At 56.3% G+C, this 27,964-nt stretch overlaps 2 protein-coding genes and 1 long non-coding RNA gene across 12 annotated transcripts in view; 1 reads left to right on the top strand and 2 right to left on the bottom strand.

Moving 5' to 3' along the window:
- Positions 1–670: 670 nt before the first annotated feature.
- PRDM8 (PR/SET domain 8) lies at positions 671–5,320 on the bottom strand. Of its 4 annotated transcripts, none has more exons than XM_064416328.1 (5): positions 4,784–5,320; positions 4,508–4,662; positions 2,893–3,186; positions 2,488–2,719; positions 671–2,296 (listed from the first exon to the last, which is right to left on the bottom strand). In XM_064416328.1, exons 1-5 carry the CDS (start codon positions 5,268–5,270, stop codon positions 912–914), a joined length of 2,553 nt encoding a protein of 850 aa, XP_064272398.1. In that variant the 5' UTR covers positions 5,271–5,320; the 3' UTR covers positions 671–911. The 4 variants fall into 4 exon arrangements, with proteins under 4 accessions (XP_064272398.1, XP_064272399.1, XP_064272397.1 ...); XM_064416329.1 differs by having other exon boundaries at positions 4,995–5,320; XM_064416327.1 differs by having other exon boundaries at positions 2,893–3,113; positions 4,784–5,318.
- Positions 5,321–6,850: 1,530 nt separating this feature from the next.
- On the bottom strand, positions 6,851–27,695 carry LOC135298586 (uncharacterized). Of its 6 annotated transcripts, XR_010360594.1 has the most exons (6): positions 27,564–27,695; positions 23,026–26,608; positions 22,223–22,316; positions 19,984–20,067; positions 10,109–17,985; positions 6,851–8,925 (listed from the first exon to the last, which is right to left on the bottom strand). It is a non-coding gene; the product is annotated as an uncharacterized LOC135298586 (long non-coding RNA). The 6 variants fall into 6 exon arrangements; XR_010360595.1 differs by having other exon boundaries at positions 10,109–11,072; positions 16,187–17,985; positions 19,984–26,608; XR_010360597.1 differs by having other exon boundaries at positions 10,109–11,072; positions 17,795–17,985; positions 19,984–26,608.
- The window catches only part of ANTXR2 (ANTXR cell adhesion molecule 2), a 77,854-nt gene continuing 76,779 nt past the window's right edge, over positions 26,890–27,964 (top strand). Inside the window, exons 1-2 of one of the 2 annotated variants that reach the window (XM_064416325.1) lie at positions 26,890–27,127; positions 27,675–27,746. In XM_064416325.1, coding sequence (XP_064272395.1) covers positions 27,003–27,127; positions 27,675–27,746 — 197 coding nt within the window. In that variant the 5' untranslated portion in view covers positions 26,890–27,002. Of the gene's footprint in view, positions 27,128–27,370; positions 27,416–27,674; positions 27,747–27,964 lie in introns of those variants that run through there. The other variant, XM_064416326.1, reaches the window with a different exon arrangement.

The following is a 27,964-nucleotide window of genomic DNA, read 5'->3' as shown; positions in this document are numbered from 1 at the left end:
AAGGTGCTCAGACAGAGGGATGCCGGAGGGGCCGAAGGAAGGCAGGCGAGCAGGGAAGGAGAGCGCAGAGAACAGGCGCCGTGGTCGGGCTTTTGTGCCTTCCCCGCGGCCCGGCGCGGCCGGGGACCCCGCTGCCACCGCGCAGCCGAGGGGCCACCCCTCGGTCACCGCCCACTCCCCCGCATCGATTAACGTCCAGGTGCTTTGAAGAAAATAAAGTCATTTATTGTCAAAGCATCCAACATACCCGGATAAACTATAAAGTTTAATAAATCTTTTTTTTCTTTTTTTTTTTTTTTCTTTTTTCCAGAGGGGCGAGGAAAAAAAAAAAAAACCAAAACAAAAAACCAAACCCAAACGGGAAAGGGAAGGTAACACGGAACTACCGAGACTCCATTCCACGGGCACCAGTGACACTCGGGGGAAGGGGCGCGGGCGGCGGGGCCGGACGGGGGCAGCGCCCGGTGCATGCAGGACCCCGGCCCGCCGCCCGCCGGCCCCGCCGCGCTCCCCTCGCCCTTAGCTTCATATCCAAAATAAAAATTTACCCTGACATAGAATTATTATTACATCTAAACCATAAGTGCTTAATAATTTAAGTAGAAACGTATGACAAATGCATCAATATGTTGCAATATATGACATTTTAAAAAATGTATTTTTTAAGTCATTTGATTTTTTTTTTGTTTTCTTTTTCCCGGTGCTTCTCTTTTTTTTCTCTCTCTCTCTTTTTTTTTTTTTCTTTTACCTTCATTTTTCTGCTTCTTCTTCCTCTTCTTTTTCACCTCCTCCTCCTCCTTCACCTGCTGCCCTCCCGCCCCTCCCCGGACTGTGGAAACGCGTGCATCGAAGGGGAAGGCTGGGAGAGGCGGGGGTCCCGGGCGGGTTCCCGGGGCCGGGGGGTGTCCCCGCTAGTTGTGGGAGGTCATGTGGCGGGAGAGGTGGTGGCGCTCGCGGAAGGACTCGTTGCAGATGGGGCACTTGAGCTTCTCCTCGCGGCGGCGCTTGACGAGGGGCTCCAGCGCGTATTCCTTCTTGTGGTGGGAGCGCATGTGGTACACCAGGTCCGAGGTCATGCGGAAGGACGCGTTGCACTTGGCGCACCAGTTCTGAGCCGGCAGGCACAGCGAGGTGAACGACGGCGGCAGCAGCGTCAGCGCCGACGGCAGCTGCAGCTGCAGCGGCCCCGCCGCCGCCGCCGCCACCGCCGCCGCCGCCGAGCTCTTGGGCCAGAAGGCCGTGGTGTAGAGGAAGGGGCTCTGCTTGGGCAGCCCCCCGCCGCCGCCGCCGCCGCCCGCCGCCTCCCCGCCGCCCGGCAGCTTGGCGGCCAGCGCCTCGGCGGCGTACAGGCGGGCGGGGGCGGCGGCGCCGTCGGGGCAGGGCTCGCCCAGCCCGCCCAGCTTGGGACCCAGCACCAGCGGCGGGACGTGCGGGAAGGAGCGGGCGGGCTGCGAGAAGGCGCTTTTCCTCTCGTCGGCCCCGCCGCCGCCGCCGCCGGGCCCCCCGGGGCCGGCCCCGAGCTGCGGCACCGTGCTGAAGGCGCTGCCCCGCGCCGGGCTGCCGCCGTCCAGGCGGGCGGCCAGCGGGCCCCCCGCGCCGCCGCGGGGGCACAGCCCCGGCTCCGCGCCGCCCGCGCCCGGGGAGCCGCGCTCCGGGCCCTCCTCGGCGCCGCCGTCGGGCTCGGGGCCGCGGGCCGCCTTCTTCACCTCCACGAAGGCGCTGCGCTTGGCCTCGCCGGTCTCCGGGCTGGGGGGCGCGAAGAGGCGGCCGCCCTCCTCCAGCCCGCAGTAGGAGCCGGCGGCGCGGTACTGCTGCTGCGGGGCGCAGCCCGGCTCCTCCTTGGGCGCCGCCGGCAGCCCCGGCCGCTCCGCCGGGAAGCGGCCCCGCGCCGCGCCGGGCCCGCGCTCCTCCTCCTCGGGGAAGCGCCGCTTCGCCTTCCCGGCCGCCGCCTCGGGGCCGCCCTCGGGGGGCGCCGGCCGCCCCGGGGAGCCGGCGCGCCCGCCGCGGGAGTTCTCCAGCTCCCGCGCCAGGTTGTGGAAGTCCGTGGAGGGCTTGGTGCTGGCGGCGGGGCCGCCGTCTGGCCCGGGGAAGGGGTGGTGCGGCGGCCCGCCGGGCTTGCCGAACTTGCCGGGCTCCTGCTCCTTGCCGGCACCGTCCTTGGCGGCGGCGGCCTCGGCGGCGGGGCCGATGTCGGGGCCGTGCAGCCGCTTGGGGCAGCGGAACCGGAGGTGTGCGGCGAAGGGCAGTTCGAACTGGAAGCGCTGGCTGCACTCGGGGCAGGCGAAGGGCGGCGAGCCTGCGTCGGGCGGGCACGACAGACAGACACAGAGAGACAGAGAGAGAGACAGCACCGTCAGCCGGGGCCACCGACGGCACGTCCGCCGAGAGTTTGGGCATCGAGAGCGGGGGATGCCGAAGCCGACCGCCGCCTCCCCGTTCCCCCCGGCGGCAGGGATCCCCCTCCTTCCTCCCGCCCGGGATACCCACCGTTGGTGCGGGCGGGGGCCCGGGCCGGGCCGAGCAGCAGCAGCTCGGTGAGCTCCTTCCCGTACCACACCAGCAGCTCCTCGTCCTTGGCGATGCGGCGTAGGGAGCGGTAAAAGAGCTGCCCGCTCTTGATGTAGGCCTCCAGGTTCTGCTCCTCCCGCTCCCGCGCCGACTGCACCAGCCGCAGCCACATCAGCCCCTCCGACGAGCCATTGGCCGCCGACGTGTCCACCTGAAACCCCGCGTTCGTCAGTCCACGGCACCGAAAGACAGACCGACCGAACGACCGACCGAACGACCGACCGACAGCACGGGGCCAGGCAACAGCGGACAGCCTCCCCGGGCCGAACTGCGGGCACCGGCCGACGTGGCGAGCGGCCGGGCCCGGGGACGAGAGGCTCTTACCCGGAATATGTAGGGGACGGTGCGCTTGTCGGTGGACTTGAGGGCGATAAAGGCGATGCTGTCATACAGGGACGTGTGGCTCAGGACGCAGGGGCCGAAAATGGCATTTTCCGGGATGTCGCAGGTGGTGTAAACGCTGGTAAAAATGTCGGTCAAGCACTGCTGGACCGTCTTGGCATCCCCGTCCCATATTCCCCGCTGGACGCCGGCGTCCTCCATCCCTGCGGGCGGAGAGAGGGGCAGAGAGGGGCTGTTACCACAGCGGGTCCCGCTCAGTGGTACACCGGGATGCCCCTGAAAACAAAATAAAATCGACTTGAATCATTAAATAAAACATTACGAAAAGAACCTCCAAAAATTAAAAAATAAAAATTAAAAAAAAAAGGAAAGAAATATACGGGGGAAAAAAAGGAGAAAAAAGCAGGCGAGCAGTTTCTCCGGTTTGACAAAAATTTAAAGCAGGCTCAGAGCTGCGAGCAGAGGCGAGGTGCGGGGACTCTGCCGCGCTGATTTATTTTTTTAGATATCGCGACGGAGCTGGTTCTGAGCGGGGAGCCGGGAATCCCGCCGGCCGCGTCCTGTCCCGAGCGGGCTCCGGATCTCCCTGCAGTCCCCGGAGCCGGGCCGGGCTGCGGGCTATGCCGGGGGAGCGGGTGGGTTCCAGCGGCTTGTCATTGTCGCCGATTGCGTGTCAGCTCACCTCCCGCTCCGCGCGACAAGGGGAACGTATGGCTGCTCATTATCATAATCCAGCACTTTCCCTCCGAGACTTTAATTAAAAGCAGCAAGCAGAGGTAATTATTTTTACCTCGACACGCTTATTTATGGAGCAGGGTGAGCCCCGGCTGCCGCGCGTTACGAGGGGAGGATGCGGGCGGCGGGCAGCTGGCGGGGCGCGGGCAGCGGGCAGGGTGCGGGGCCGGCGGCGCCGAGGCCGGGGAGGGAGCATCGCGCCCGGCTGCGGTGCCCTCGCCCTTCCCGACCAGATTAGCGCACGGCTGCCTCCCCCCGCCCCATCTGCCATCGAAATCCGTCATTCGGGGCTGGCTCGGCAAAAGACCGGTGCTCCTCCCGGTGCGCCTGCTGACGGCTGCCGCCGCTCGCACCGCGCACGGCTCCGCCGAGCCGCCGCTCCCCCCGCCGATTTCGGGGTGCGACCCGCACCGCCGGGAACTTCACCCCCACCCCGGAGCGGCGGCGGGGGTCCCGGCCCCTCCCCGGGAACGGAGGCCGGGGAGAAGGCGCTCCGGCCGCCTCCCCGGCGCCCTCCCCGTTCCGCCGCTGCCCGACGCATCCCTTCCCCGAAGGAACGATTTCTCCAAACGAAACCACCGGCAGCGAGCGGCCCCCGCCGAACTTTCCTCCCGGCGGCGCCGAGCCCCGCACGGCTCCCCACGGCGCCGCATCCCCCCGGCCCCCCGGGCCGCCCCCGGCCCCGCGGCGCTGCCTTCCCCCGGCCGCCCTTTGTCCGGGCCGGGCGGCGCCGGGGCCGCTCCCGGAGGCTCCCCCGCCGGTCCCCGCAGCCCGGGCGGGCCCGCCGGCAGCACGGCCATCCCCGGCATTGTTCCCGCTCCGGGGCGGCGGGGGGCGGCGGGGCCCCTCCGCCGGTACTCACCAGGGACGGTGGGGATAATCCTCGCCCCGAGAGTGGCACAAAGGCGGCTTCGGGCTGGCTGCCTCGGGCTCTCAGCGCCGCTCCATGCCGGGCCGGGCCGTGCGGGCGGCGGAGCGGGAGGCGCGCGGTGCAGACGGACCCGGTGCAGTGAGGGGCTGGCACGCAGACACACACTTTTTGTTTGCTGCACATAATCTGCCCAATGACGCGTGACAGCCCACGTCCCTCCCGTTAACCCCTTCGGGGCTGCCCGCTCGCCGCCCGCCCGCCCCTCACCTGGACCCGCCGCCACCGGGCGCCGGCGGGGAAGGAGGTGGGCAACGCGGGGCGCGTTCCCCCATCGACCCTCTGCCGGGGCAGGGAGCTCCTTTGGGGCCGCGGCTCCGCTTCGGCCCGGCGGGGGTGCGGGGCGGGGAGCGGGGGTGCCCGACGGCCGCTCCGCCCGGCGCCGGGATCCCGGCGGCGGCTTCCCGCCCTGTCCCCTCACCTGCCAGGTAGGGGCAATCGGACACGCAGGGAAAAACCCCCTCGGCGGGACGGATCCGAGTGGGGATGCCCGTGCCCGGCTCCGCCGAGCGGCTCTCCGGGGCGAGGCCCGGCGTGCGGAGAGCGGCACCGGGCAGCCCCGCGCCCTCCGCCGCAGCCGGCTCCCCGCAGGAGCGGGGCCGGGGGCAGCCCCGGCAGGAGCCCCCCGCCCATTCCTGCCGTTCCGGGGCGGGGGGCGGCCACGGGCTCTCCCCCTGCACACGCGGGGCTCCCGCATTCACCGACACGCGCGCAGCGTCAGGGAACAGAGAGGCGCGGATGCTCTGCGCCGAAGGAAGGGGTTTATCGCCTGGAAAAGTGTTTACCGGTCCCTCCCTGCTCGTCGTCATTTCAGATACAAAACAGATTAAAAAAAAAAAAAAAAAAAAAGAAGAATTAAAAATAGAATTTGAAACCCTTTAAACTAAAAAAAAAAAAAAAAAAAAAAAAAAGGAGAGACAAAGCGTTTTCCAGGGGCGAACGGAGCGGGGTTTGCAGAGAGTGGGCTGATGTTTGGCTTTCAAATTCACTTATCCTCCACATAATTACGATTTTCCTTGCATTAGGATTAAAGGCTGCATATAATATGCTTTCAACATTTATCTTATTAATTCGACAAAACGCAGCGTCTTCTAAAAGGGAGATTCTCATAACATTAAAAATATGGGAGTCTGTAAAAATTTGGATGTCAATTCCTGCTTCAAATGTGGTGGGGATTTTTTCTTTATTTCTTTTTTTTTTTTTTTTTCCCGTCAGTGCTGCAGCTCTCGCTGTAAGATATAAATTGTCCGAATGACTGTCATTAGTGGGGGAAAAGAAAACCTACGCGCTAATTTTATTCGCGCTAATTTTAAGGGACACCACAGCACATATACGATCTCGAAATCTCTTCGGCGTGATCTAAGCTACCGAAATTCCCTGGGACTGGAAAGGACCGCGGAGGCATTTCCGAGCTTTTATCCAGCCTCTGATGCCGCTCTAAAAGGGGATCCCAGGGAACAGCGTCCTTCGACCCGCAGAACGGCTTTGGGACGGCCGCGGGCTCTTTCTTTCGGAGTTTCTGCTGCGGGGTGCGCCCACCGCAAACCCCGCAAAACCTGGCGCCGGCGGCGCTCTCCCGGCCTCCTGGAAATGCCTCGCCGGGATTTTTGGAGGACGCGGGGCAGGTGCGCCGGGCCCGATCCGGTGCCCGCCGCGCTGCCGGCGATCGCGGTGTCACCGCTGCCCGCCGCCTCCCGCTGCCGCGCGCTCCTATCTCGGTACATCCATCTATTTTCTATTCGCTTATTTTTCCAGAAAAATCTCTTGCGGAGAGCTAGGGGCAACCCGGGCTGAGGAGTCCCGGCCGTTTTCCCAGGGACCCCCGCAGCCAGCAAACCCCCGGCACCCCCCGCCCTCCCAAAGCACAGCCCCTCTCGACGGCACAGCGCGGCACCACCAGCTCCCGGGCAAGGGGAAGCCCCCGGAGCAGCGGACAAGCCCGGGAGCTGAGCTCAGAAGGGGCTGGGCTGGCGAGCCAAATCCCCACAGAAGGGAGCCCGGGGGGCGGCCCGGGGCGGGGACCTGGTGGGGATTCAGGGGCCGCAGGGCTGGCAGCGTGGGGATCCCTGGATGCTTGGACGCCACTGAGCACCGTGATAACCTCTTCTGTCCGCGGTGAGTCCGTGTGGGGATGGCTGCGGGGAAGAGAGCACCTGCTCCCAGGAGTGTCAGCCTTCTCTTTCCCTCCTGACCTTCACGGGATGGGGAGAGGAGAGCGACCAGGAAAGGCTGCTCAGCCTGTGTTCAGAAACACTCCTGCATCCTTTGGGAAACACTGCCTGAGTCGTGTCGTGCGCCAGGCCCACGGGTGTGTGGTTAGTCCTGTGAGGAGGCACATACCCAGCTGAGAGTGAGCTCCCAGGTGACTGCAATAAAATCACTCATAAAATAAAATCACCGGGAGAGCACACGAGTTCCCAGAAGCACACGAGCCCAGCCACATTCGCTCCTGCGGGGCCAGGGCACTGTGGGGAGAGGGCACGAAGGGATGCTCTAAACTGCCTTGCTACCTTCTCTGCCTCAGGGCCAGCTGTGGTCCCCGGGAGGTGCACACCAGGTGGAATGGAAAATCCTCTTAAAACGAAATGTGGAGCCACAAGCTTTCCTGGTGCCTGGAGAAATGCAGCTAGAACGGTTCCCTTCCCCGGAGACAGAGAGGCCTCTGTAGTGGAAATAAATCAGGGCCTCAGCTGAATGACTGAAACCATCGTTTCTGCTTGTCACCAGGCTCGTGGATGGCGCCTTTCCTGGGGAAGCCCTGTGCTGGGGTGCCAGAGACATCCCATCACACTGCAGAGCCCGCTGGGAGTCCTCAGACCCACAACCAGCTGAATGTTTGCCTACCTCCAGGTCCTTGCCAGGTCCTAGGCACACCACCAGTGTTCTGTCTTGTTTCCAGCCCAGGTCCCAGACACACCCGGGGTGCCTGTCCCTTCCTATTGCCTCTGACCCTTCAGCCCCACCTCACCGATGCTGGACTCCTGGGTTAGGTCACTGCCATGGCACAAAACCACAAATCCCTAAAAAGGGCCAGATACCAGCCTTAGGTATGATTCACCCCAAGGAGCAAATGCTCCTGCTCCCCAGGAAGCCGACATACCTTCTCTACCTGCTTTAACACACCACAGGCATCTCGGCTCTTTCCTCATCCCTGATGGTGCCTGAACTTCCCCTCTACTTTCTTCCCAACAAACACAGAGTCTGGTTAGAAATATTAATTTGCATATTCACCAAAGGGTCACAGGATTTTTTTTTTATTACCTAGACCACCAAATATAATACATGTCGTTGGTTAAACGGGTCATACATAGCCCCCTATCACTGCTGACTTTCTATTTCAGAATTATTTTTCTCAGGCTTTCTGCTTCTCCTCCTTACTTGGCCTGACAGCAGCATCAAGGTGTAAAACCTGGAAACCTTTCACCTAGCTTCACCTTCCTTCAAACATTTAACATCCTGACAGAAGACAAGATTGGCTACGAAGGACAGAAAAGGGAGAGAAATGGAAGAAGGGGAAGAAGGGGAATCCCTGCAGGACTGAAATCTGCCTCTGCCTCCTGTACACCCCTGGGCCTTTCTGTCCCTGTGTGCCAGCAGCAGTGTCCCACGCTGGGACTGGCATGGGGTTGGGCAGTGCTGGGCTCTGTCTCCTCAGGAGACCCGAGCTCGGGGCGGTGGGCTGCGTGTCTCTTTGGTGGCCACACAAGCTCTCTGCTCTCGGGTCTGTGAGGATGTCGCTCACAGCTCCCCACCGGACCCTGGGTGGCCGCTGGGTTACGCATGGCCGAGCTCTGGCAGGAGCTGACTGCCCAGCTCATATTCCCTCAGGTGGATAATCCTCCTGCAGGGATGGCCTCTCCCCTCCTGGTGCTGCCTGGGGGGCTCTGAAGGCCTTGGCCTCTCCAGCGAGTGACAGTCCCCAAAGTTAGCAAGGGTTTGCTAAAGCCTGGCGCAGAGGGGGTGGGGAGAGCAGTGAAAGGACAGACAGACGGGGCGGGGGGGAGGGAAAAAATAAAGATGCAGAGGATTTCAGCTCCAGCTCTGCTGCAGCAACTTGACGTGGGGTGTGTGAAGGAGCCTGAAACTTAAAAAGATTTATTTTCTCTAGTCATAAATCTCATCCCGTTGTTCCTCTGACCAACCAAGCATGATAAAGTCCTTTTCCATAAAGTATTCAGTATTAAAGCCACAAAGCTCACCCAATCAGTAGCCATCTGCTTCTCCCATAACTGCTGCTCCAGAAGCAGGGAAAAGCAGCCAGAAGAGAAAGGGCACCACTGTTACGGCTCTGGGACAAATGAGGAGGCACTGAATAGCAGCCGAAACCTTTGGTTTGCCTTGTATATCTGTATCTATAGAGACAGAGGAAGAAAGGAAGCATTATATTGATACAACAATTGTAAAACAAAAAAAGGAAGAGGCATCTAAAGGGCAATACAGCGGGCATCAGAGGGCCCCGCGGGGAGGGATGCTCGCAGATTCATACAAACCTTTAATTGCTTTGCAATTGAAAGATAAAGAGGCCGAGCGAAAAAAAAAAAAAAAAAAAAGAAAATAAACCGGAGAGAGTGGCAAAGCGACCCGCGTTACACGGTGCATCGGAGCCTGAGCTCTCGCAGCCAGCGAGCCGGAGCATTGCTGGCTGGGGTGGGATATTCCCGGGAGCGACCCCCCAGCACGCTCCTCCCGGCCGCAGCCCGGCCCGGCCACGCCGCACTGAGCTTGGCTGGCAGCCGGCTGGGGGGGAACAGCCCCCGCCATGCAGGACACGTCCCGCGGCCGCCCCGGCCTTCCAGGCTGTCCCCCCGGAGAGCCCTCCCCGCTCCCGGAACAGAGCAAGCCCGCAGCGATGTCACCCCAAAAAGACGCGGGGGTGGCGGCCCGGAGAGGGGGTGCAGAAGGCTGGGGGGGCTGCAGGAGCAGGGCGCGGGCAGCGCCCAGCCGAGAGCGGGCAGACAGCGGGTTAATGACCGAGTCGTTAACAGATTTACGTGCCCCGGGAGCCGGGGGTTCCACCCGGGACCCCGCTGCACGCTCTGGAGAGGGGACATCGCCCACGGCCACGGGCCGGGATTAGCGGCGGCGGGCCGGGATTAGCGGCCGCCCGCTCTGCGGCCGCTCTCCGGGATTACGCCGGGATTAGGAGGCGGCCCCGAACCCACTCCCGCGCCGGGCGGGGTGAGGGCGAGTCCCGGAAACCCGGAGGGGCTCGGGGCGCCCGGTCTCCACCCCGGCCCCCCGCTGTGCCCGGCGAATGCTGCTTCCCTCCGATGGAGGGCAGGAGAGGAAAGACGAAGCCCGGGATGCTGCCGGCGGCGAGATGCAGGTGCCAGGCACCTGCCCGCAGCCATCCCAGCTCCCGGGGGGCACTGAGCCCCCGACTCGGTTCCTCATCTTGGGACCCAGCGGGAGGCTGGAGGGCCCAGCAGGAGCCGGGTCTGGAAGCACAGGGGACCAAAGAAAAAAGGTGGTGGGTTTTGCTTTTAAGATTCCCTGGCACAAGAGTAAAAAGCAACACAAATAGGATTTACGCACCGATAAAACCAGGGTGGAGGGCCGGGAAAGGCGGCTGTGCCTCCCTCCCCCCCGCAGGTTTCATTTCTCTCGCAGAGCACGAGCAGGACCGAACGCCACATTGAAGGCACGAGTCGCTCCCTGGCTTTTCCCGAGCAGTGTCGTGTCCAGCAGCCCTGTATTATGTCAAAAATCTGGCATGGCAGGCAGTGGCACATCTGCTAGGTGTGGATGACATTCATTAGCCAAGGTTCTCTGCTAAACGGCCTGCCAGAGTCTCAGCAGCGCTGCCCAATGCCAATCACTCGTCTGCTGCCAGCTCAAAGGCAATCCTGCTTCAGCGATGGCTCCTTTCCATGCTGGCAGGAGAAACAGAGGAAACAATGCGTTTGGATGTTTGGGATGTGAGCAAGGTTGCACATGGGAGCAGCAAGCAGATGTAGCAGGAGAGGAGATGAAGTTGTGAAGTGTCATTCAATAATTGCAGCACAAGGGAGATGTGCTGGTGAGCTGAGGTTTGGGAGGAGAAAGCGTTAACCCCTTTCCAAACCACAAGGCAGACAGCGGTGGAGGCTTTTTGGAAAGGAAGCATAATGAGGCTAATGCAGCAAACGGCCTGCTTGTGCTCATGGAGGACACACAGAACAACTCAGGGAGATTGGTGCCAGGACAGCCGGGAAAACCGGCTCAGGGGGCAGCCTGGCTCAGATGTCCTGCCCCTCTGGGGCTCTACCTGCTGCAGCCCACACATCCGCCCTGCTCGTGACATAGTGGGCTCAGTGCTGGCCCTGACAGCTTGGTTCACAGCCCAAAGGGGCAGCTGCACACCCAGGGCAGGCTGGGCACTCCCCGCCCTGCCCTACGAGAGATGTGGAGACCAGAGGTGGAAGGAAGGAGCATCTGCTTGGCACTGCTACAAACATCATTCTCTGGGAAGAGAGGCTCCATTTTCCTCTGCTCAGAAGCTCTGGGAAGGTACCCATTCCTACAAAGGAATTAGAACACCTCAATTGGAGATAGATGTAAGGATGTTAATCTCCCCCTCTTATTAATTTAACAAATTTACAACCACATAATGAAGCTTGATTTTGAGCCACTATGTGCTTTCCAGGGAGCCTGGGAGGCAACCTCAGATAGACGCTCAGTGAAAGCTCCCCTCAGCCCTGTTTTCCCCTTCTGCCTTCTATTTCTGTCTACATCCATCCAGGTAGTGGTTCATAAAGCATGTGAGATGTTACCTACCTACACACACATACAGCTTTTGCCTCACAGATAATTCCTGCGGCAGCCTGAGTTTCTTAAATGTTCCAGTACTTTTGCTTGCACCATGAAAGGCCACTGGCAGTTTGCAGCTTCTTTCAGCCAGGCAGGGAATCACAGGCTTCTCCCCCCAGCACTGGCCTCTCTGCAGCTACCTGTGCTATGAAATCCCCACGCACAGCAGGAGCCCTCCCAGGTCAGCACAACTGTTCCGCGGTGGAGCCCATCCCCGACACCACACGTGCTCTTCCCACAGGCAGCGGCTTGCCCGACATCCTCTGCCCGGCCATCTGCGGCACAGCTCAGCTGTGAGCCCTTCCCTTCTGCTCTCGCCTCCCCAGGAAGTCGTTCTGCTCCGGCTGCATTCTGGACTGAGCCTTATCCCCCTTCTGTTCCTGCGCTGGGTTTCTCTCTGTTCTGGTTAGTTGGTCGGCCTCAACCAACGAATGTCTGCACATTATGAGAGATTTTCCCAATCTCCTGCTTTTCGTGGTTTAGGGCTCGCTGTACCACAGACAGCCCAGCACCCTTCTGGCAGAGGCTGTTTGAAGCCCATGACCCCCCATCCTCAGACACTAGAACTGTGTGGCTGCAAGAGCAGGACCCAAATCAAGAGACAGAGACGTGACGCTGCTCCCTCCTCTCCAAACATTACACCTTCGTTTAAAGACGTCAGTTATCCCACTGGATCTACTCCGGTGCTTAAAGTTAAGCCTATTAAGTGTTCACGGAGCAGTGGTCTGCACACAGAGGAGCCAGGAGGAAAGGGAAAGGGGAGAGCGAGGCGCTGCTCCGGCAGGGAGCCGTGGTGGCAGGAAACACCTCCCGGCTCTCCTTCCCCTCGGGCTCACCTTCTCCTCTGGCTGCTCCCGACAGCCCCACCACCAGGCTCCCCTCAGCGTTCGGCCGATGTGAGTGCGAGATGAAGCGGGGCAGGGGGGAGAAAAGTGCTTTAAAAACTTGTCAAAACAAAAGCCTGGATTCATTTTTTAATGCCAGGTTGGGCTTTGCGGTCGTTGTGTTGGAAACTGTATTTTGTTTTGTTTTCAAGACGCTTCTTGCAAACCTCATTGTGTTCATCATCACTATTTTTAGACAATGATACGGGGGAGAGAGCAGTTATCCCCTCTCCTCCAAGGAGGGCTCTAGGAAAGCACTCATGCACATGGTTTCCTTTGCTCTTTGAGGATTTCAAGCACGCACTTAGATTTAAGCCTGAGTGCTACTTTTTGTGACAGGGAGCACCTCTCAGAAACAGCACTTGATTCAAAACCTGCACATCCACGGAGCTCTGGCTCTTGACTCTGCTTCAAGCACTGCAAAACCTCCTGCCTTGGCCGCACAAAGCCCAGTCCCACCCTTTGATGCATTTCTTGGCACGTGCACATTCTGATTCCCGACACCACCCTTTCTTCCCCTTTTCTTAGCCGGCTTTTCTCTGGGCACAATGCATTATGTTTTCCTGTATGTACTACTCCATACTGCTTGCACAATGTTTTGCATGATCTAATATTCTTTGTTCAAAACTGCAAGAAAATCTAAATAAAGACTATAGCGTGTCGCATCAGTATAGGCATCAGCTAACGTTTTCCACGGCATATGGTACTTCAGAAGCCATATGTACCACTGTTTAGTGATTCTGGCAAAGAGGCGCAGAATGGTGAAATCCAACTGCCAGGATTTCTGAAAACAAATATGTAAATGCTCCAGTGCTTTTGTTATTCATAACATACCTCTAACACAGCACATACAATATGCTGTTCATTCTGTAACGAGTATACTACTAAACTATATTTGCTTCCGTTCTCGTTTTAAAAGATTTTTTTCTTCTGTATACGATTCCACCATCCTCTCTATCAAAATCCATCTAAACTGCAATTCAGGAAAGGCGTTTTATCTATTTTGAAGCATACACCACGGGGAAGATTGTGTACCTACGCAAGGGTCTCACATCAGAACAAAGACAGACGGTATCTCTGCAGCCTGGCTAGTGGAATGAAAGCAAGGCAGGCAAGTGCACTTAAGCAGATCAGCTGCACGGAGCAAAGCTTGTTCAGCCAGGAATAACCTCCCAGAGAACACGGCTGGGCTGGCCCTGCTCATGGGCTACTGCAAAGCAAGTGGGCAGACAAAGCTTTCGTGAACAGGCCTTCAGAAACAATAGCTGGGATGGAAAGAGAGGATTCCAAACACGTGGCCCAAGGTGGATGGCAGCTGCCAAACTCTGACCTGGGCTGGGATCGGTCCTGGCGAGCCGGGGCTCGGCCAGCAGGCACGGACAGAGGGGATGGTCCATGGCTGGGGCTTGTTCCTGGAAGGGCTGGCAGCACCAACACCGAGGTGTCAGGGCAGTGCACAGGGTTCACGTGAGCACCTGTGCATCACTTAAGGCTTTAGACCCCATCAGCCAAGGCAGAAGCCCTCCTTCCAGAGCCAGCACCAGCAGGTACACAGGAATCAACACCCAGTTCCATGACCCACCTCTGACAGCGCTCCTCTCATCCGCAAAACAAGCTTGTCATCTCTGCCTGGGATCTTGCTGTGCTCAAGGATTCCAAAATGCTGTTGTTTAGCATTAAGCCTCCCCATTCACAACAAACATTTTAACATTACCTGTTGCCACCTTGTCTTTCGGCTTGTCAGTGTCCACAGAGGCTGAAATTGTGGGAGTGAGCCCATTCCCAGATCACTCTGCAGCTCGCTCCTACCTTGGAAGCACGACTCCTGGCATCCCCAGAGCTCCCAGCAACACCAGGGGACCAGACAAATCTCAGGAGGAGGGGACAGATACCAGTGCCTCCAAGAAACACATGGCTTTTCCAGTCTACTGCTTAAATAATGTTGTTTGAAACAACAATGAGCTCAGGACTCCCTGCACACAGTCTCAGCGAAATACTGTCACCCTACAGGGTCCTGAAAAAATTCAGCCATCTCCAGCCATGTCAGTGTTATTCAAGACATACAGATGCCTTTTCCCCAAGAGACCGAGGAGTGCTGCTCCTTTCTTTGCCAGTCTTGCACTGCAGCATCCCATTTCAGCAAGCACAACCTCCCTCAACAGGGTCCCGTGCCCACCGCTGCCTCTGCCTGACTTCCCTTGCACATCAGACCTGCACATTACCTCCTGTCTGCTGCCAGCCCCCAAGGCATTATCCTGAGCTGCAAACCATCTGGGTGCCCAAGCAATTCCTTTTTGGTAGGTTTTTTTCCCTTGTGACACAAACTGGGATCCCACTTTCCTCCCCTCAAGTTACAGAGATACTCTGTTCTAAATCTTAAACCAGACCTCTGCCTGCAGCCAGGTCTTTCACCTCTAAACACTGTTTTTTGATATTCTATCACAGAAGAAACCTTTCAAATAAGCCTTTATGTTTTCCTACTTTTGTTGGTCCTTCAGCCAGAAAGAATCCATTTTTTCCTATTCTGTTCTAGCCAGCAGGTGATAAAAAATTGCCATAAGAAATGTTGGCTTTGAGCATAAGTGCCTGGATTAGAAAAAAGAGACAATTAGAAAGTGAAAAGTGGCAAAAAGCTCTAAGAAGCCAAAAATAAAAGAACAAACAAACATGCAATCTGGCTATCAAAAAAGGCCACGTTCTTCCCTTACTGCAGTAAAAATCAACATTGTCAAAATTACAAAGTATTTTGAAAGACAGAAAGTCAAAAGCCTCGCAGGATCAAAAAGGGGAGACTGGGCAAAGCCACCCGAAGGAGCTGACAAAGGAGGGGACAGGGAAAGGCAAGCATCTCGCTGCCAGGATGCTGCAGTGATCCTGCAGCTGCTGGGTGAGACAAACTACCCCGAGTGAAGGGAGCCACAAGAAAGAGCCCGCTGATTGAGCTGGTTCACGTGCGCCCGCGTATATGGCAGCACAAAGGTCAGGCTTGTATTACCTCTTGTGAATCCCTCTTGAACGGGCAGGCTGGGGATTTGATGAGCTCAGGAGAAAGATTTATTGACACGCCAGGGGTTGCTGGCCCTAACTCTTAACCTGCTGGCAGAGGTTGGGGCTCTTCATTAAGGGGGGCTACGCATGGAATACTTGCAGGCTTCGGCTAAGGGTAAATGTGATCTCAGCCCACACAATTTGCCACTGCCTAAGAGACAACAGATTATTTTCTCTCAGCGCAGAAGTCAGCAGTCCCCTGGAACCCTCTGAGCAGCCGGGAGCACAGAGGGGATACTGAGGGGAAAGCTGGAAGGGGTTTCATGGCACATTGCTCATCATATCCGTGAGCTCTAGATCAGCAGGGAAAACCCAACCCTTCCTCCAAGCTGTACTCCCCTGCTCCAGAGGCACCCCCTTTCTGAAGCCAGGCAAACACCCACTGCCACTGCCAGGACAGGCCCCTCTCCAGGGCCATTCACAGCTCCCATCTCCCTGTGCCACCACAAAATCTGGCTCCTTTTAAGGGAGAACAGTCTTCATGTGGGATATAACCCACGGGACAGGCTTGTTCCCTCCCCTAAATCCTGTCTTGATTGCACAAGCAACAAGGGTTTCAGGAGGAAAGGATAACCTGAGGAATTGGGTGTTTAAAACAACACATTCTTCTGCCTCTCTTATTGCTTGTTTTCATTGAGGCCCAAGTCTCTGCACCCCAGTCCCTCCACCTCTGACTGCCTGTACATGAGCTGCTGGGGTTATTTTCCTCCTGTTTTTCCTGGGGTGTTTCTGTGAACCCTGCTGAATCCATCAGACTTCATTTTAGGAGATCCAGCACCATTTTGAAACTCTTGAGCTTTCTGCAGCAACTAAAAGAACCCAAGACAACCCCAAAACATGGACTAAGGTATTTTACACTTGGTGTTCTTGCATACTTCACCCTTGTTCCTACCTTTTCCTTTTCCTGTTGCAACCTGAATGGTTGGCTGGCTGAGGGGCAGTAAATTCACTGCCTCCTTCTCTTCCTGCAGCCTCTGGCAAAGCTCTCAGCTTCCCTCTTTGTTTGGTTGGGAGATGAAAAGATTCTCACTTGAGACACCATCCCAAGGAGCTTCCCATCCCCTTGGGGACACACCCCCCCAGGTCCCTTCAAGCGCCTGGGTTGCAGCAGGCACAGCTGGAAGAGCCAGGCAAGGACTGGAAGAGGGATTCCCAATACGCGCTCCTGCAGAATGAGTGAATAATTTCTCTCCCGCAGTTAGTGCCAACACTTGCTTCTTGCCAGTTGGCAGAGGGTACCGCTTCCTTTTCTGAGGAATGCTTAACATCCACCTTTCCCCCACCCCAAGGGGAAACCACAGAGGCTGGGGGAGTCTTTCCTGACAGCCGGGCATCTGAAGGAGCTGCAGGCTTGGATATCCAGCAGGGAATCCAGCAGGGAAGCCAGGCTTTACTTCACAAACTTCTTTTAGCTGAAGAGGAGCAGGGAGCACATTTCTCCCTCACCTGAGAGTTCCCATGGGAACACAGAAGGGCGGTGTAACAGCAAATTTTGGAACAGGCACGTCTGCGAAACAACTTCTGATATAATATTTGAGTCCTCAGATGTTCAGCCGCTCGCACATACTGCGCGAGCGCCTGATTTGCATGGGATTTGTATTTGTTGGTATTCACATTCGTAGGAGAACGCATACATTAGTTTAATGTCATCACAGTTTATGGAGATCATCTGTGCCACAGCACCAGCGCAGGGCTCTGACTGCGTTCTGTGCCCTGTGGCACATGGCAGCCCCTCCTGCCCCGCCAGGGCCACCGAGAGTCGGGGTGGCTGTGCCAGGCTGAGCCCCAAGGTCGTCCTGGGGCTAAAAAGAGGTTCTCCTCTTTTTAACACAGAAGTTTAAAGATCATTCAGAGTAACTGTCTAAAATTGCCTAGCCCACATTCCAAAGATAAAATTAATCCAACTATTTTGACTTATTCTGTGATATTTGCTTGTATGAGCTCACAGCACACTCCACACCCTCATTTTTAGTGCCTACTTAAGGACATTCAGCTGTCACACAGACCAACTAGGTGGTCCCTTTTTCTCTTGCAAGAGCATCCCTCTCTCAGTGAAATGGGATGGTTATAATTCCCTCCCCGTTTGCCACGACACCTGGGTGCTCTCATCTGCTAGACAGCTGGAAGCTGTCACTAGAGATGCTGCTCTCACGGAAGCGTTGCTGGGCTCAGTCAGACACTCTTTGTAAAGCAGATGGAACACCTCAGAAGAACAGCACTGCAGCAACAAAAGCTCATTTTCTGCTAGGGTATTTCTGTTATTGGGCAATGCTTCCATCAGGTGACTTCACACCCCAGTGAGCCCACATGCCAGCAGAGTCCAATGATGATTCCGTTAACCTGCTTCCTCAGCAGTGGAACTACTGAGGCCCTGCAGTTCCACTTCCCAAGGTTGCCTACCAGCCCCCTTTCCATCTCTGCCCTCCCAAATCACACAGGAGCACTAGCACTGGGATCTCAGCCCCCGCTGTGGCCCTGCTGCCCAGGATTTCCGACAGACCGGGATTTCTGCTCCGTCCCCACAGAGCTGTGCTCGCACGAGCCTCTCAGGCTGGCAGCCACATCCGAGTCACTTCTCGTGCAGTGGGTCTGCAGAGTCTGTCTCAGTCTTGATGGTGCAATCCAGAGGAAGTGGGTGGCACAAAGGAAGAGGGCACATCTCCAAATCCGGTGACGATTTTGTGGTTACCCCTGTAACAGGCCAAATAACACCTTTTGGTCATCCTTAAAAGCCTTTTTCTCTGCAGCACATGCCACCACCCCATGCTCCAGCTACCTGCACAATTCAGCTGCTTCCAGTGCTCCTTACCCAGGCACAGCTCTCCCACCTCACAGCCAGCTCCCATCCCACAGCGTTTGACACTTGGAGAGGCTGTGGTACGCACAGCTCACCCAAGAGAAGGGCATGCCCCGCTCCAACGTGGGTTAGCACACACCACTTCAATTTATGGCTCTTGCAAGCAAAGTCTTGAAAAGGCCTTTCAATATTTGAGTGCTTCAGTCTTATTTTCCAAGGGATTTATACACTAAGAAATCTAGATGGAAACCTCCAAGTGATAATTGAATCCCTTAGGTATCTCAGAAAATGTTGCCCCATATGATCTAGCACCCTCATGACAAACAGCTCTCTATTTTTCTTTGTGATGGTTCCTACTTCCCACCAACATCTGTACTGTGATTATGATCTCTAATGAGCTTCTAAATTATATCCCAGCATTCTGCCTCGATGAGTTACATTCAGTAACTTTCATTCTGCAAGACATGAAACACTGCCTACAAGATGCTGAATGAAAATTCCCTCAGCACAACAGCTGAAAAACTGGTTTGGAGGGTTTTTTTGCCTGTTTTGCTTGGGTTTAATTTTGGTGTTTTTAGGGTTCTGTTTGGTGTTTCTTGTTACACATCTTATTCCAGGATGCCTAGGAACTTTACAAACGAGGCACAGAAAGTTGAGCCTTCTATTGCACACCCCTAAAATCTCCACCCAAAGATGGGAACTATCTCTCACCACACAGCAGCAGAGATGGCACATTATTTCTGTAAGGCAGGACAAGGGGAAGAGCCCAAGCCAAGGCCCCAGAGAAAATTGCCATTATTTTTATGCTGACTCCCAGTTCCAGGTGAGGGTTAGTTTGGGTGATGCATCCAGACCCTCAGGATGCTGCACAGACTCAGTTTCCCTGTACTGCCAGGACACAGTGTTATGCTCCACACCTCCTCCCACACACTCTTTTCCCCCAGTGATCACACCAGGACACTCCAGCATAAGTAAAACAGGAAGAGTGACTATTAACCCCCAAGGTTTGCTGCCCTGGCTGCAAGGAACCAGTGCCCCAGCTGTGGCCACTCAGCCTTGCTAACACATGTCCACGCTGGCTAGCAATCTCTAGAGGACTTGGATCTCTCCTGTTGATTCCTCAGACAACACCAGCCTCCCTAAGCATTCTCACTCACACATGTCACTAAGGTGCACACCCTAATGTCACCTGCCCATCTGGGAAAGTGTGTACGGTGTGCCTGAAGACAAGGACAGAGCAGGCTGATCTTAACTTTGTGCAAACAGCTCCCCTGAGGCAGCAAGGTGTTGACTCCCTGCTGGTGACTCAGCTGCACCTTTCCCTGCTGCTCATCCAAGATCTGTGACGTGGCTCATGAGAGCTGAGCTCAGGAGGGTTTGATTTATAGGACAGGATTTATGGGGGTTATTCCTTACTTCCTGCAGATACAGCACTGATCAACATTTGCCTTGTTTCTAGCTCAGAGTAGCTGTGCTCTCTCTGTAACTCCTGCACATGGCCAACCTTGCACTTGGTGCCTGCAAAGCAGCTCCAAAACTAATGGGACAAAACATGCCGAGCACAGCAAACACATTGTTCATCTCTTCCAGCCAAACTGTGGAGAACCGACCGCCATTCCCCATGCCTGAGCCAGCACCCAAGTGGCAGGCAGGAAACAGGGAAGGTGCTGGGAACACAGGCTGAGATTGCAATATGGTCCTGAGGGGCACAAGCATTGCTGGCACGCTGATCCTCGCTGCTGAGTTCCCAAGTGAACTTTATTTCTAAGGGCATGACTCTAATTGCAGGGCACTAGCCTGGTTCCAAACAAACCCCGTCTACCTGGAACATCTGCCCACTCACTGAAGCTGACACCATCTCCCATTTCTTTTGGTCTCTGTGCACACAGTACCTTTCCAAGCCCACGGTGACTCTGGCTCATTCTCTGAAGTGCAGCTTCTTCCAACAGTTTGGGCTAGGGCAGGAGCACAAAATCCTGGAACAGCAAGCAAAACAAGTAAGTGCTCCTGAGTAGAGGGAGAGCACAGGACTGGCAGGGAGCTACTGAGGAGCTTATGCACCATGGCTTGTCTGTGCCACAAGATGAGCTGCCCAGGTGAACACACACCGATTCATCACTGTCTCCCACTCAGGAAATGAGTTTTCCAAGGAACTAAACCACGTCTTTGCATATCCTCAGCAGGGCCTGAAGGCCCTTCCTGCTCAACATGCGTCACTACAGGTGTCCTGGGCTATGGTGCCATAGCACCATTGTACCATGAGCTATTCTGCTTCTCGGCTAGCTTTGCTGAGCAAAACATTTCCTTTAAAAGGCCTTTTTACAGGCACAGGAATCCAACAGGCCCATGAAAATCCTGCCCCATGGGGGATGACAGTTTAGTACCCCAGCTCTCTTCCTGTGGCTATTTGGCTGTTGCAACTCTACCTGTTCCCCAAAAACAGTGCCAAGCACCATCCCCTGCACCCTGCTAAGCCATGGAAACATACAAAGTCCTTGCCAAACTGCTCTACCAGCTTGTCCCTGGGGGAAGGGACACGACCCTTCCTGCCCTTGTAGCATTTGTTGCTCTGCCAATGGCACTGCAGAAAATGGAGCCTGCAATCCAATCAACACTGCTCCACCTCCACCCATCTTAACTGCCCAGACATAGGAAGAAGAGAAAAGAATAAAACCTTGGATGACAGACAATGGGACATGAGTGCATAGAAGTTAAACTTCTTACATGTAGAGAAATTGAGGAAAAGGTAATTCAGAGTCACAGAGATGTAAACACCAGTCAGATAAGACACATCCCAGCCACTTCCCTCCTGTCTTAAGGCCAGCACAGTCACACTGGTGATCAGAAACACTTGTCATCCAGGCAGCCAGGGGAGCAGCTCACATGAACAGGGCAAGGCTGATGCATGCCAAGTCACTGGTGTGATCTGGCTGGTGAATAAGCAGGCAGGGCCCTGAGTCAGCCAGCAAACACTCCCATATCACCCTTCCTGCCCTGTGATGCGACAGCAGCAGAACCAGGAGCTGACTGCAGTGAAAACCCCATCCTACCTTCTCAAAGTGGTGTTTCCCCAAGCACATGCTCAGGATGTGGAGTTTGGTGTACAAATCTCCACTGACCTGAGATTACACAGGGCAGGGGAACGGAGTTGCAGCCACGGGCAGGGGCTGTAAGCAAGAAGGAAAACCACCCAGCCAGGTTGGAACGTACCTCGGGTGGTTTTACTTCCTGCTCAAAGCAGGGCTAACACCAGAGCAGATCAAAAATCTAGTTAGGCCTTAAAACCCTGAAGTGAGCTGACCCCAAATTAGCTCAGTTCTTGAGAGCCCGGTGTTTAAAATACCAGGGCTGTGGGTTCCATCCCCACGTGGGCCATTTACTGAAGAACTGGACTCAGTGATCCTCACGGGTCCCTTCCAACTCAGAATATTCTGTGACTGTGATCCCAGCCATGCCACTCTGGCTGTCCTGCCCCAGTGCTGAGCTCTAGCTGTGTAATGATAAGGTTCCCCTACACCCTGCTGCACGCCTCTCCCAGCCTCAGGCACACAGCCAGCCTGCCCCTGAGCAGCTTTGCACCCACAGAGAGCAATCCTCCTCACAGTGATCCCAGATCCATCCACTCTGGTGTGTACATGGCATCCTGGACCAGCAGAGACAGTTGGAAGTTCTGCTCTTCCTACACTGGCCATGCCACAGGGACCTGCTAAAGTGTCCCTTGGAGCTGCTTGACCCCTCCCAAGGGCTGTCCAGTCCCCTCCACTCTGCATGCCCAGCACCTAGAGCCTCACTTGCTACAAAAAGCAGGGTCAGAGCCCTTCTCCAGCTTCCAGGTGGCACAAGCTGCCACCTATCCCCAGTGTGGAGCCCACATCTTCCTCAGGACAGCACTTGCTGCACCAGGCACAGGAAGAAGCAGGTGCCACGTGGACACCAAGTCCCCGCTGCGCATCCCTGATGTCCTGGGAGCAGTACTTCCTCCTCTCACTGCCCTGCAAATCTCCACAGCACCTCTGTGCCCAATGCCCAAGCACCATCCTCTCCCAGCAGCAGCAAGCCCAGGTGATCCCCAGGCTTGGGGATCCCAGAGTGGTACAATAATCAGAGTCCCACAATCAGGGAACAACAAACCTGGGGGGTTGTGGCTGGACTCAGGAGCAGCGACCCCACCCATGCAAAGCAGGATCTACACGAAAAGACAAATGTCTAATTCCAAAAAGAGCTCCTGGGGAAAAGAAGGGAAGAAAAATAAAAATAAAAATTCTAAACCCCAGGTAGATTCCTCAAAACGTCACTCAAGAAAAAAGCTAAAAATTCCCCCACAATGCCATCCAAAAGGCTGCCTCTCCCAAACTTATAAAAGCCTCTGCTTAAATACACAAACAAAAAAAAAATGCTTTGCTGGCAATCTTCAAAATTGGGGAATTCCTCAAATGATGAGTGGGACAGAAAATGAGGAAAGAAAAGAGGAAAAAAGCCCCAGATAAACTCACAAAAACCATGGAAAGGAATGGTTACAAGTTGAAAAAAGTACCAGCAGCAATGCCAGCGAGGGAATCTCCCTGGTGGGAAAACAAAGGGAAGAGTTTTTCCTCCCAGTTCCAAAATTCACCCCCCCACAAGCAAACAGCCCCTCTTAAGAGCTGGTCTCTGCTGAGTGCCTACACCTATCTTGGAATGTTCCCCCCAGCACACAGCTCCCTGTCAGCAGGCATGACAACCTGCAAGAGGTAAAACAAGCCTAGCAACTGACTCAAATCCCGGTGGGTTGCCCGAATTTTGTTTGTTCCCAGTCGAATTTTGTTAGTTCAAAGCTCAGGCCAGGTGTTTGGGCACACAGAGCACGCGGCTCTTCGTGACTGTCACTCGCCCCGGCCTTGCAGCCGGAAGAACCTGGCACAGACGACTTCATGAAACCAAATTAGGGGTCGTACACAAGAAAGGACATTGCCACAGCTCTGGCGTAATTAGGGCCCATCATCATCAAGGACAGGAAATTGGCACATCTGCTTTCCGGGCTGCTGATCCAACGGTGGGTCAGGCACAATGTCCTGCTGCAGCCCCTGGCCCTGCATAAATATTGCCCTGATTGCCCCCAAACACTGGTACAAGCAGTTGTTTTATCACTCAGCCTCCCAGTTGCTCTTTACTCTTTCTCTCCTGAGTCTGGGAGGACAGAAGTGACACTTTGCAGCACCGAAGGGGTCAGGCCAGATGGATAAATGTCGGCCCCTTTTCCTCCAGTGTGACCCCAAATTGACCACGAGTGACGTTTCTGTTTGGATGCACCCTCGGAAGGTTTGAGCCATTCCTCCTGGAGTCACTCATAAAACTGCCACAAACCGGATGACTGCTGGATCACCACCTGTGCTTTTTAAAAAAATGATTTTTCTCCATATAATATTGAGGATTGTGTCATCCTTTCCCTGGGTTGCACTGCTCTGCAGGGAGAGTTCCTGGCTGCTCCATTCTTGTCTCCTCTGGCCGGGCCGTTGTTTCCCAAGAAGACCAAAAAGGGTCACTACAACTCTAGAGTTGTGCTGAACTCCCAGCCCCGGTGATCCCTGGGCGTTGCTCAGAGCCAGCAGCAGCTCCTCCCGGGCCAGAGTGGGATTTCCATGTTTTCTGTCCTGCTTTTTTTTTGGCTCTCCCAGGCAGAGTGATTTATTTTTGTGCTGTTGTGGTTTGCACCAGGACAGCCCATCTTTCCCTCTTTGTTTTCATTCCTTCTGCTTGTCTGAGCACCGTGGAAACAAACAGCTCTGGAAAAGTGGAAACAAGCGGCTCTGTGCCTTGTCTAGGGCATCAGGCAGCAGAGAACCACAAGGAGCTCAAGGGAGCCTGCTCTGCTTCTGCTGAGACAGGAGTGAGCACCAGGGATCATCCTGGCTCCTCGAGGATGAGTCAGCGTGCACACAGCAGGGACACTGCTCCATATTCCTGCACTTAGACCTCCTCTCCAACCTACTGCTAGTGTTTAGGTTTCCTGACTGTTGGAATTGAAGGGTTTCCTTCCCCACTGTATTTTCAGTGGGCACTGCAAATGTTTCATGATGTTGGAAAGGAAGAGCTATTCAGGAATTCCGAGCTTGCATAATTCCCAGATTTGTCTAGACAGATACTTTCCATCTGGATAATGCAGGCAGTACCACATGGACACGAGAGTCCCTGTGTTACTTAATGCTGTCCTTTTTATTTATTCATTTCTACGCTGCTTTACAGGATGCACAGAGACACAAGGCTACAGCTGTAAAGGGAACAAGGATTTGTAGCTAAACCTTCAGGAGGCAGCTCTCAAACAGCTCCTGCATGTTGTATAACTGCTGGAGCCCCTCTGGTTTCTCTTTCCTTTTACAAAGCATGACACTTCCATGTGTGGCTCATATCCTGTGAGGGGAGAAGAAAAATATTTTCCTGTGAGTGGTCCTGGCTCAAGGCTCCCCATCATCACCTGTCCTTGGGTTTGCACAGCTCAGGGTGTCTGGAAGCACTGGCTGGTGCCAGTGCTGTGGAGCTGTCCCATTCCATGCTGCCCCTGGATCATTTGGCAGAAGGGCAATCCCAGACCTGAGTCACAAAGGGGATTTGATTAATCAGCATTGCAGCCACACTCACAGACAAACCCAAGTTTCATTATGCCAAATGTTGGCAATCACTGAGCGTCCTGAAGAAAGCAGGCTGGCTCACAGCTGTTGGGCAGAGGTATCCTGGACCTGAGCTGGATTCATCAAGCAACAAAACCCTCCTGACCCTCTGTAGTCTATGAAAAAGGCCACCAAGTTACTGCCTGACTCCAGTCCTGAGGTCATCTCACCACAGCACTGAAGGGGTTCCCCCCCAGGCACCATGCTTCTGCTGCAGCATTCCTGAGGACCCAGGAGCAGGGCCAGGCTCACAGCCAGGTTACAGCAAGGGTGACTTTTCCTTCCAGCTGCTCACTCCCCAAATAGAGAAGCTGGCTTTGGCACCGTCTGCCTGAGGTCTTCCCGAACAGCCTGGGCCAAAAAGAAGGTGGGAGTAGGTGGATGTTAAGGGACAACATGTGGGGAAATCATCTGCAAGGGCTGGAGATGAAGAAGGGAACTGTGTAAGCCCAAAGGTGCTGTAAGCTGCTCTGTTTACTACTTTCTCCGCAGTAAACCTTGGCAGTGAACTTGAGTTCATTTGCGCATGGACCATCCACGCCAAAACTCCGGCTTCTAGGGCTCGGTTACTTTGTAGCTGTGTTTTTTTAAGAGTTCTGTTTTCCATGACTGAGGGCGGTTCCTCCCTGGACCCATGGTTTCCCTGCTGTCCCAGCTTCCAGGCACAAGAAGCCAGTGTAAAGCAGGTCCTCGTGCAAGTGACCTGGATTCCAGATGGGCGGGATGGGGAGTGAGGACGAGCTGTGCCTGCTCCAGCTGCGGAACCAACAGGCAGAGGCAGCAGGACACCCAGCTGGGGCTGGGGCAGAGGTCTGCGGCCGGCCTGGCTCCCCTGGTGCAGCCAAGAGCCAAGGTCCCCTCCTGCTGCTGCAGCATGGCTTGTTTTGGCATCGGCAAGCCACGGATGCCCCATCTGGCTCCGGGGATGTGATGAAGATACCAGCTCAGGAAGCTGCTTTCCTGAGGGTTTGTGTGCACACAGGGAGGAACGCTGGTCCTGATGGGGCTGGGCAGCACTGTGGCACTGGAAGAGGGTTGGGAGAGAGCCAAGTGTCAGCAAATGAGTTCTGGGAACCGGGAATGAAGCAAAACAGCCATGGGCCACTGCCCTGTACGTCCTACGTGCCTATCTCCCTCTCGTCCAGCCATTCCAGCAAAATAGCCATGATTTATCTGCTTCTTCAGCAGAAACCACAGGCTAAAAGAGGAATTCACACACTTGGAAACAAGTAAAGAGTGAACTGGCAGTGGAGGCTTGTTCCAAACACGCGGGGGTCACATGGGCTTGAAGCAAGATTTCCAACATCTGGATAACATGACACGTACTCCCAGGGAAGATGAGTGCTCCTGGGGCTTGGGGTGGACTCGTGCAGCTTGGAAAGCTGGAGCGCAGCTGGTTTTGGGAAGCTCAGCAAGCTTCCTCTGTTGTCTCACAAGCCTCTGCTGGGCCTTTCTTTTGGCTGGGTCTCTGGCAAAGCCCAGGCTGCTCTGTCCTCAATCTTCCATGTTTTGTGTATCCACGGAGACTGTAAAACACCGCTTGCTTACCCTTTGGCCTTGCTTGCTCAAAGGCATTAAGAACTTAGTGAACCAGCTCTCTGGCTGACATTATTCACTGCTGGTCCGCAGGCTTTGGTAAAGTTTCCAACTTGCATCACAGGGAGGCTTGGCTTGGCGTTGGGATCGGCGTGGAGAAGGCACTGTGACACGGATGCGTCAGGTCAGAGCGCCGTGGCTGCAGCCAACCATCCAGAGACAGCAGGAATGGGGCTGAAGCTGAATGACTCCAGCAGGATGCCTCTGCCTGCCCCATAATCTCCTCCAGCGGAGGGAAAAGCAAGATCCTTTTTGCAGTCTGATTCACCTCCGCAGCCTGTAGGAGACACATGACCACTGTTAGGACGGGGCTTTTTTTGTTTGTTTGTTTGTTTCAAAGCCCCAACTCTGTGGTGTTTGTGCAATCCCCAACCCCCCTCGGCATTAAATCTGTGTGGGGCTCGCTCTCTGGCACACGTGCAGCACCGCGGCCCGGAGTGACGCGGCCGCTGGGACGCCAGGGGGACGCAGGGGCCGGGCGAGCGGGGGCGGTGCGAGCCCGCCCGCCCTGTCCCCCGCCCCAGCCGCCCGCCGCCGCCGCTGCGGGGAGGGCGGGCCGTGCCGGGCCGGGCCGGGCCGGGCGAGCCGCGGTGGCGGCGGCGAGGGGCGGCCACTCCGGCGAGCGGCAGGACGGCAGCGCCCGCCGGCGCTCTCCGCCGCCCGCAGGCTCCATGGCCGGGGCCGTGCCCTTGCTGCTGCTGCCGCTGCTGCTGCCGCCGCTGCCCGCCGCGGCCGCGCCGGCTGCGGGCGAGCCGTCGTGCCACGGAGCCTTCGACATGTACTTCGTCTTGGACAAGTAAGCGGGGAGGCGAGGCGCGGGCGGGGGAATCGCCGCCATCGGGCGCCGGGGAGCGGGGCGGCGGCGGCGCCGCTTTTGTTCGGGCGCGGCGAGGGGCTGAGGGGCCGCGCGCGGGGCGGGCGGGGGGGGCGCCGCGAGGGGCCGCGCGCGCGGGGGGCTGTGAGGGGAAGCGGCGGGAAAGGCGTCGTGAGGGGCTGGGCGGGAAGTTCGGGAATCCTGCCGGGAACTCCCCGAGGGGGGGGGGGGGGATGTGCGGAGGGGCCCGTGGAAGTTCCCCCGCCGGAGGTGCGTTTGCGGCCGGAGGCGCTGGGAGAGCGAGCGGCGGCAGCATCTGCCGCCCGCCCCGCCGCGGGGGCCGGGCTTTTGTGGGGAACTTGGGCGGCCGCGGTCGCCCTCAGGGCGAGGGGGAGCGGGGCCCGGGCGGCGAACTTACCGGCGAGAGCTGGCGGTACCTCGAGATGTGTGGAGCCGCGAATATTGTCAGTTTCTCCCCGAAATGCCACCCCGGATCAGGCCGCTGATGTGCTCCGGTTTTCCCTTGTAGGTCTGGGAGCGTGGCGACGAACTGGCGAGAGATATTTGATTTTGTACATCAGCTGACAGAAAGATTTGTGAGGTGCGTGGTGCTGCTTGTGAGACCTGAGGTGATGCTGGAGTAATTCTGGGCTGTGTTAAACATCCCCCCCCTCCCCTGGTCCCCGTGCTTTTCCAAGCTCAGGGGATGTGTTCCTCAAACACATTAAAAGTTTGGTTTCTAAGACCCAAATTGCTGGAAAATATTGGGAACTTTTATTTTTTTTTTCCTTGTGCTTGGAGCTCAGCAAAAAGGTGACT

The sequence above is a fragment of the Passer domesticus genome, chromosome 4 (assembly GCF_036417665.1).
Source record: "Passer domesticus isolate bPasDom1 chromosome 4, bPasDom1.hap1, whole genome shotgun sequence".
Classification (NCBI taxonomy): domain Eukaryota; kingdom Metazoa; phylum Chordata; class Aves; order Passeriformes; family Passeridae; genus Passer; species Passer domesticus.
The sequence above is the reverse complement of the archived record's forward strand: the minus strand, read 5'-3'. Positions and strand labels throughout refer to the sequence as shown.